The following is a 9,602-nucleotide window of genomic DNA, read 5'->3' as shown; positions in this document are numbered from 1 at the left end:
GAAAACTTAATTGAGGTGGTAAACACATACTGCAAAATATAGAGAATGTAGTATAGAACTGTACAGTTGAAAACTATATAATTTTACTAAACCATGTTATCCTAATAAATTTAATATAAATTTTAAAATAAATAAGTAATTCTCTGATTATTATACTTTTATGTTTCATTTCCATTTATAGTATTTATAAACATCCCTTATATTTGTTTTATTTTAAATTATTTAAAATATTTATTTCATTGATTTTAGAAAGAGAACAAAGAGAGCAAGAAAAAGACAAGAACATCGATCTGTTCCTGTATGTGCCACAACTGAGGATTGAAATGGCAAATTATGTGTCTTGCAACAAAGCTCTAATGAACTGGGACCCAGCCAGGGCTTTGCATTAGTTTTCTTTTGCATGATTTCTGGCCTGTGGACTGTGAGTGATTTTATCTGTTGTCTTTTTGAAAGACTAATTTAAGATTTCTCTTCAAGTAGAGTCCTTTCATTGTTTTCTAGAATGATAAAAAATGTATTCATCATTTTAAAATAAATATTTAAAATATTTGCACATTTTTGTGATAAAGAAAAGGCTGGTGTTCTTCACCACTGAGACTAAATCAAGTCTTCCATAAAAATCATAATTTAATATATTTTTCCAACAAACTCTATATTATTCTTTTGTGGTCAGTAAGATATGATTTGATATAAAACTTATTTCCCTCCCTTTTTTATCAGCCTCCCCAGGGAATTAAGAATATGGAATGTATCATAATTCTTTGATTATTAACTTCTTTCTAATTATTAATCAAATGCATTAAATTTTACAAGTATTTTTAAACAATATTTAGGATCAACTATATATTTTAAAATAAATTTTAAAAATTAAATGTATTGAGGTTACATTGGTCAATAATGTTATATTCATTTCAAGTATACAATTCTATAATAAATCATTGGTATATTGCATTATGTTTCATGGCCAAAAGTCTAGTCTTTTCATATCACCATATATTTCATCCCCTTTACCCTCTTCAATTTCTCTTTATTTCCCTTCTCCTCTGATGACCACTCCACTGTTGCCTATGACTGTGTTTGTTCATTTTGTTTGCTTGTTGCTTTCTTTTCTCTATTCCACATATTATTTTTTGAGGAAACTCCATACTTTTTTCATAGTGGCTATATTAGGGGTCGGTAACCTTTTTGGCTGAGAGAGCCATGAATGCCACATATTTTAAAAAGTAATTCCGTGGGAGCCATACAATATGTTTAACACTAAATGCAAGTAAATGTTTGCATTTTATGTAAGACCAACACTTTTAAAGTACAATAAGTCTCTAAATTCTTTTTAATAATGTTGTTATACTGTTTTTAACCAATGATGGATAAAGTACTTCTTACCATTATTGCAACTTCTGGTGCTGCATGGTTTTGCTGATGGCTTTGTAATCTGGTTGATGCATGGTGAGGTTAATCTTCATGCAGGTGTTGAGACTTCCATTCATTAAATGTGGTCATAGGTTGGTCTTAACATTCTTTAGATGTGAGAAAGACTGCTCGCATGCATATGTGGAGCCAAACATTGTCAGTACAGCAATACTCATATGCTGTAGTGTGTGGTACATGACAAGAATCGCGTTCCAAATCTTGACAATCAGCTGGTCCGCAGGTTGAAGTTTTTTCATTTCTCTGCACTTGTGTTTGTTTGCCAACTCTGCTTGCTGTGGTGCAAGTCTTTAAAAATCTTTATTCAGTGACTTGAACCTATTCACCCACATGTCTGAGGCCTTCAGGTCAGCAGCTTGTAGCTCAAAATCTCTGATGGAGAAACCGGGGATGTAACTCAGATCGGCACTGTTTACTGCACACTCGTGTGGATGGGTGATGAACTTAAAAAGACGAGTGCACTCACGAAATTCTCCAAAGTACACTTTGAATGACTGCAGGAGATTAGATGTGAAGCTTGCTAGCTGCTGGAGATCAAGGTGTTGAGCAGGGTCACTTGCTGTGCATGCATCTTTAAATTCTTTCTTTTTTCAAAAGTGTAGCAAACGACCTGTTTCAATGTCGGCGATGAAGAATTTCAGCTTGTTTTCAAATGCAAACACTGCTTGTTGAAGGGATAAGAGTATATTTCTAATGCCTTGCATTTTCACATTAAGCTGATTCAGATGTTCAGTCATGTCCATGAGATAGTAGAACTTCAGGAGCCACTCAGTGTTAGCTAACTCAAGATGCTCAACGTTTTTCATTTCAAGAAAAGTTCAAATTTTACTCAGACAAGATGCGAAATGGCTGAGCACCTTCCCTGTTGACAACCAACACACATTGCTGCGCAGAAGCAGACCAGGATAATTATTCCCACTTCATCCAGCAGTGTTTTAAACTGGCAATCATTTAAAGCTTGGGCAACAATAAACTTGACCACCTGAATGACCAACAATATCACCTCACCAAGCTACTCGCCACACATCTGAGCACAAAGCACCTCCTGATGTAGGATGCAGAGAAAACTTAGGATGGGTCTCTTTTCATGTTCACGATGAAGCGCTACAAATCCTCTGTTTTTCCCTATCATGCATGGAGCACCATCAATACACACCGAAATAAGTTTATCCATTAGTAAATTTTTTTCTTTAGCAAACTTAAGTGAAAGACTTGAATAAATTCTCCCCTCTTGTTGTCTATTTCATAGGCAAAACAGCAAGACTTTTCTCACGTAGTGTGTCAGCAACAGCATACCTTGCAATTACGCTGAACTGAGAGAAGTGGCTTATGTCTGTTGACTCATCCAAAGCAAGAGAAAAGAATGGTGCTGCATTTATGTCCTTCACTTGTGTTGGCTCAATTTGATTTGCCATCATGATGGTATAATCGTGAACAGTTCTTGCTGATAGTGACATGTCTTTTATTCATTTGATTATCTTGTCGTTATCTGAAAAGTCGTCAAAAAGTTCATTGTTCATACACAAGCATAAATATTTTGGCATACTCCCCATCTGTGAATCGCTTTCTGTTTCTCACAATTGCTAAAGCACTTGCAAAGCTAGCCAAATTCCAGTCACCTTGTTGGGTCCAAACATGGAGTTGCTGCTGACTAGCTTGCACTCTGCTCAGTAGCTCTTGACATGCTTTCTTCCTGCTGTCCCCCGCTGGATATTTCAATGCAAATGAAGTATGGCATGTGTTGAAGTGCCACTTTATATTTGATTGTTTCATAGATGCATTTTATCATTGCATATTAGACACACTGCAGAACCTGCTCTCTCCACAAAGGTAAATTCCTCTGTCCATTCCTGCTGAAAAGTACAATACTCCTCATCTTTTTTTCTTTTAGCCATCTCTTTTGTCAACAGGGTTTCTGCAATTAGCTAGCTGACTACTTGATTAAAAGGAGGGAAGTTTACTTCCTGACCTCACAATGACCAGTATACATTATGCATTATCCAATAAAAATTTGGTGTTGTCCTGGAAGACAGCTGTGATTGTCTCCAGTCACCGGCAACCATGAACATGAGAGGTAGGATATGAATGGATTGTAATACAAGAGAATGTTTTATACTTTTAACGTTATTATTATTTTTTTTAAATATTTGTCTGTGAGCCAGATGCAGACATCAAAAAAGCCACATCTGGTTCGCGAGCCATAGGTTCCCAATTCCTGGGCTATATCAATGTACATTTTTACCAGCAGTGGCTGAAGCTTTTGTTTTTTCTCTGCCTCCACGCCAACAATTGTTACTTCTTATCTTGTTGATAGCAGCCATGCTAACAGGTGTGAGGTGGAAACTCTGTGGTTTTGATCTGCATATCTCTTGTGACTAGTGAAATTGAACATTTTTTCATACATCTTTAGGCCATTGCAATGTCTTCCTGAGAAAACTGTCTTTTCAGGTCTTCTGTCCATTATTAAATATGGACTTTTTGTTTTTCGTTGTGTTGTTGAGTTGTATGAGTTCTCTGTATATTTGGATTTTAGCCCCTAATCAGAGATTATGTTCACACATATCTTCTAAATTTTTGTTGGTTGCCTTTTTGTCATGTTGATGGTTGTTTATTCTGTGCAGAACCTTTCAGTTTGATGTAGTCCATTCATTTATAAAAATATATTTATATTAGTACTTATTGCATTATTCAGGTTAATGTTTGGTTTTATTTCAATCATTAGTTTTATTATCTAGTTCTATTGCATATTCTTTGATTTTTTTGAGTATTTCAAATAGAATTATTTGGCTCTCAGAAGAGAATAATAATTTACCTGAACAAAAATATTTTAAGATTATCTCATTACCTTAGAGTTCTGACTTATTTTCTTATAGCATTGGACATGACATGTCTAAAATAGTATCTGAGAGTCAGAAGCAATGGGTGAGACTAAGTGTAAACTTTTTCTAATAACTCTGAGCACAATTCTGTGAGTCCTTTATATTATAAATGTAGTTGTAGATTGGCTGTTTTTGTTTACTTTCATTTTCTCTTAAGCACTTCTCTCTGAAATCTTAGTGTCTGACATATCTTTTGACACCATGTGGGCTCTGACTAAATGTCAGTTTGAATGTGTCTATGAGAACCAAAGAGATATTATTTAAACTGCCTGCAGGTTGCACAGCAAACAATGAAAGGAACACAAGTAAAGAATCAACAAAGTAATTAACTCTTCTGTGAACAATTCAGTCCCTGGAGTCATTTTCCTGCCTCCAATAAAACTCTTCACTAATTAGACACATCAAGGGGACACCAGGGCTTCCAGAACATAATCTGTGAGGGGAGGGCTACATGACCGCTTCTCATAGCCAGGGGACGTGGAGACACTCAACTCATTTACGGAAGAGTGGGAGCCCAAGCCCCTGTGCATCCCCGATAGACCCACTCATACAACATTAATGAACATTCATCTATGTATCAGCTAACTACGTCCGGGTTAAGCATGCTTGTGGAAATTTATAAGAGTGACTATTGCTCTGAATGGAAAAACTGAGCAAAAGGGTTTTTTCCTCAGATTACCTGACTATCTGTATTGCCAATGCTGCTATATATTCGCTGTGGATTATGGACATATGCTTGTTAATTCTACAGCTTCACTCAAAATGCCTATTGTTTTTTAATAATGATTTTGAGAAGAGAAAGCTTAAAAGACAGAAGGTAGTGGGGAGGGGACAGGGAGAACAGGAGAGGTAATAAGAGGAGTGACAGTAGACAAAGAGCAAAAAATAATGGATAAATAGAAAAATACAGAGGAAACCAAGAAGAGGGAGATAGGAATCTGGAAACTGATAAGAGCAGCAGAACCACAGAGAGATCAGGAGTGAGGACACTGCTCAATCCATGAGGCACTACTGAGAACCTTCTGTTACATCTTTTATGGAAAAGAACATTGAGACTCCAAGTGTGGACTTGAGTTCCCCAACACCAGAAGGTTCTGTACTTTCTAGCCAAACCTCAGACTGCAGACATTGTTATAAGCCAGGACTCACTTTATAGTTGTTGGTGCAATGAGGAGGTCAGGAGGCAGACAAGAGCAAACAGAAAATCTGGAAGCCAGACATGGAAGAGATGGAGGGGAAATGAGAGGCCCTGTGGGAGGGTTGTGGCTGAGGGAGGCAGTGGGTATCTCTGACAGGGAAGTGAGCAGAGGGAGAGGCTGATTTGTTTTGGTGGCAAGGGTAGTTACTACAGAAGAGTTCAAAAGGGTTTGGAGAGGAAACTGATCTCTGAGTCTGTGGGCACTCATTCTGCTGAAGCATCCTTACCTACCAGAGCTGCAATGCTGCTGCTTCTGCCCCTGCTCTTCAAGGGAATTCTCTGCCATGGGCCAGGTACAGGGGGTAAGAAGAACCCAGATGGAATGAGACCTGCGGTTGGGCAAAGCAGAGTGGAGAAAAGTTCTGGAGAGGGTCTGGAGACAGGGAGTAATATTCCTACTAGACGTCCCTGGAATCTGCATGCCAGGCGAGGGCCAGGCTCCATCCTTGACCCCTATCTCTTTCTAATTTTGGGGATAAGAATCTGAATCAGGGAGAAAAAGATATGGGACTGTGTACAAACTTTGTAAGTATTCCCATTTTTCATTTCCTCTATGGGCCCCTCTTCTCTACTCCTTTCACCCGCTCTCTATTGTCACTTCTCTGTCTTTCAGCTACCCGACGTCTAGCACCTCATCATCCAGCAACAGAAGAGCCCCCCACCTTTCGCTTGCTTGAAATTTATTCCTTTGCCAACCAGACCTGGCAGCACACGGAGAGCTCAGGCTGGCTGGGCGAGCTGCAGACTCATCGCTGGGACCCTGATTCGGGCACCATCCAGTTCCTGTGGCCCTGGTCTGGGGGTAATTTCAGCAAGGAAGAGCTGAAGAACATCCAGGCGTTATTGCAGTTGTACATCCACAGCTTCCCCCGGGAAGTGCAGGCATTTTCCAGTCAGTTTCAGCTTGAATGTGAGTTTGCTTTTCCAAACTGATATTTGCCTGAAAGTTTTCACCAGGGCTGGTGATATATGAGCTCTGACCATTATTCCACGTTCCTGACATTGTGTTCTGTCCCCCTGGCTCACTCCTTTTTATTTATTTATTTATTTGTTTGTTTGTTTAGCTTCATTTTTTAACACTATTTTCAATATACAATCACCCCCAAATACAATGAAGGACCTACATGTACATATCCCTGCACACTCTGGAATATACTCTCATATTCTGGCTTCTTGTAATATTTGTTACCTTTTGATTTTTTCCTTTCATCCTTGGCCTGAGGCTCACTCAGCCTTTCAAAACCAAGATCTGCCCTTCCTTCTCCCTGGTCTGAGTGTTCACATGACCTAACTAGGACCTAACAACTCCCGAGTAAGGTCTTCCTGCTGCTCTGCTATCTAACAGTCTTCCCATCTAACACTTCACATTAATTGTTTCAAGATTCCTTTATTTTTTTTATTTTTTATTATTAGTAGTATTTTTTAATTAATTTTATTGGGGTGACATTGATAAATCAGGGTACATATGTTCAGAAAAAACATCTCTACATTATTTTGACATTTGATTATGCTGCATTCCCATCACCCGTGTTTCAAGATTTCTTTATTATTTTAACATATTCTTCCACAGATTTGCTTCATTTTTATTACCAAACTTTAGTCTTCCATGTCATTCAACAGAAAATGTTTCTTCCCTTGAACTTCTTTATTTTCTAGATAGTTGACATTTTCTCCCTACAATTTGATCTGTATTAATTATCTATTTCTTTTCCACCCTCAGATCCCTTTGAGGTCCAGGTATCCAGTGGCTGTGGAATGCATTCTGGAAAAGCCCCAGAGAGTTTTTTAAATGCAGCATATCAAGGATCAGATTTCCTGAGTTTCCAAGATACTTCCTGGAAGCCGTCTCCAGGAGCAGGGATTCAGGCTCAGAATGTCTGTAAGATGCTTAATCACTACCGTGTTATTAAAGAAGTTGTGCAGGCCCTTCTCAGTGACACCCTCCCTCGGTTTCTGTCAGGCCTCCTGCAAGGAGGGAAGTCAGACCTGGAACGACAGGGTGAGCCCACCTCCTCTCCCCTCATAGCTTCAGTGCTTAACTCTTTTATTTGAGTTTTTTTCTCTTGATCATTCCTTTTGAGACATGGAATAAGAGGCTTGAAGGTTGGTGTGGGTTCCGGACTGTTTCCCAACAAGAAAAAGAGTGATTACTCAAAGAGCTAATTTTCCTGAGCCATGAAACTGAAAGTGGGATGCCTTGCTAAACTCCATTTCTTCTTATCTTTTTCCAGTGAAGCCACAGGCTTGGGTAATCAAAGGCTCCAGTCCTGGTCCTGGCCATCTGCTGCTGGTGTGCCATGTTTCTGGCTTTCATCCAAAACCTGTGTGGGTGATGTGGATGCGGGGTCAACAGGAGCAGCGGGGCACTCAACTAGGTGAAGTCTTGCCCAATGCTGATGGGACGTGGTATCTTTGAGTAACCCTGGATGTGGAAGCTGGACAGGCTTCTGGCCTTTACTGCCGAGTGAAACACATCAGCCTGGGAGGCCATGATATAATCATCCACTGGGGTGAGAAAGAACGAGGGCTCCGCTGGGAAATAATAGCCTTTCCATAGTTTCAGGGCTAATGATTGAGCAGCTGGAGAATGGATAGGACTGCTACGCACCAGAGGATAAAAGTGGGAGAATACAAATCATAAAGAAGGGTAATTAAATTTCAAGAGAAGAGAAGGAGAAGATTAGAGGTGCTGAAGAGAAATAAAGGAAGGAGCAAATAATTTGGTAATGAAGAAAGAAGAGGATGAGATCAGACACATAGATTCAGGAAGAGTTGAAATAGAAAATACGAAATGAAAATAAGGAAGCTCTTGGAAGGTCCCAACCCTGTGAAATGAGAAGCATTAACTGAGGTAGGATAGAAATATCTCATAGAGTGACATTATTTTGTCCCCAATCAGATGGATACCCCATCTCCCTGATATTGATCTGCTTGGCTGTAGCAGTTACTCTGGTTACAGTGCTTGTGGTGGGTTCATGGATTATACAGCACAGGTGAGACTTTTCTTGTTTTGTTTCTTTAACACATTTATCCATTTATTCTTTCTTTCCTCTACTGTTCTTTTTTTCTCTGATTTTCCTATCTTTTAGATCAAAATCCTCTTCTTCTCCCACAGCTCAAATCAGACTCTATGCTCTCCCTGTGCACCCAGCCCTGCCGCTCCCATGGACGGCAACATCCAGGAACCCAGAGGTTCAGGAAACCACCTCTGCCTGGCACAGAGATCTTGGATCAAAAATAAATTGTTGAAGAAATGGAAAAAGAGCTTGTACCAACTGTGATGTTATTAGTTTTACCTTATACACAAAATTCTGGTCTGCTTCTCTTGAACCTGTTTCACACTAATAAATAAAGCATGCCTTTTCTAAAATAGTTTTTTTTTTTGGCAGAGATTCTGACTTATTTGTAAACTCGACCCCTCGTCCCCATCATATGACAATGTTTTTTCTGCTTTTGCCACCTGTTTATGGATCCCTCAAGGTCTAATTTAGATGTCTGTTTCTGAATCTTCCCCAAAAGATTCCCTGGATGGCTTGTAAGGTATTTTCCCCACTGAGGGAGAAAGAAGGGCATAACCATGAAGTGTGGAATAGCAAAAGCTTTATTTAGTAGAGCTCATCCCGGACAAGGTTCTCTGCTCCGCAATCCAAGCCGGAGACATCGTGCTGGCTCCCTTGTTTGAGTGTAATTTATAGTGTTGGTAGGGTGGTCAGGTTGATATAATATGGCAAAATTTTATTGGCTGACAGACACTTGTTATTTTTCAAAGGGCTTCTAGGAAGTTTCTTGTGGTGGGCATGGGTGTGGGCGGTTCCAGCCAAAGTTCTCTGGCCTGGTTCCTCACGTGACCTTCCCCCATTGTCAGCGACCTCACATTCTGACCTTTTATGTTAGATAGGGATACCGCTATACTTCTGTCTACTTCCTACTGGTTAGGGACATCATGGCAAAGGGAGGTCAGATGGTGGTGGCCTGAGAGGAGTGGCATATATGAGTGTAGAAACATCTGGTTGACCATGACTCGAGAAACCTTGTGGATGTGGCCCTGTAAGAATTTTAAAAAGAGGAGCAAATATGAGTAATATGCTGATAATTAG

At 39.5% G+C, this 9,602-nt stretch overlaps 1 protein-coding gene across 2 annotated transcripts; it reads left to right on the top strand.

The window, feature by feature from the left end:
* The first annotated feature begins 5,692 nt into the window (after nucleotides 1–5,692).
* On the top strand, nucleotides 5,693–8,868 carry LOC136330545 (T-cell surface glycoprotein CD1e, membrane-associated-like). 2 transcript variants are annotated; one of them, XR_010730320.1, is made up of 6 exons: nucleotides 5,693–5,807; nucleotides 6,119–6,415; nucleotides 7,226–7,504; nucleotides 7,737–8,015; nucleotides 8,405–8,498; nucleotides 8,595–8,644. XR_010730320.1 is itself a non-coding variant. In XM_066267500.1 (6 exons), exons 1-6 carry the CDS (start codon nucleotides 5,747–5,749, stop codon nucleotides 8,784–8,786), a joined length of 1,041 nt encoding a protein of 346 aa, XP_066123597.1. In that variant the 5' UTR covers nucleotides 5,693–5,746; the 3' UTR covers nucleotides 8,787–8,868. The 2 variants fall into 2 exon arrangements, 1 of the variants encoding a protein (XP_066123597.1); XM_066267500.1 differs by having other exon boundaries at nucleotides 7,737–7,880; nucleotides 8,621–8,868.
* Nucleotides 8,869–9,602: the final 734 nt, after the last annotated feature.

Source organism: Saccopteryx bilineata, chromosome 3, assembly GCF_036850765.1.
Source record: "Saccopteryx bilineata isolate mSacBil1 chromosome 3, mSacBil1_pri_phased_curated, whole genome shotgun sequence".
NCBI lineage: Eukaryota > Metazoa > Chordata > Mammalia > Chiroptera > Emballonuridae > Saccopteryx > Saccopteryx bilineata.
The sequence above is the reverse complement of the archived record's forward strand: the minus strand, read 5'-3'. Positions and strand labels throughout refer to the sequence as shown.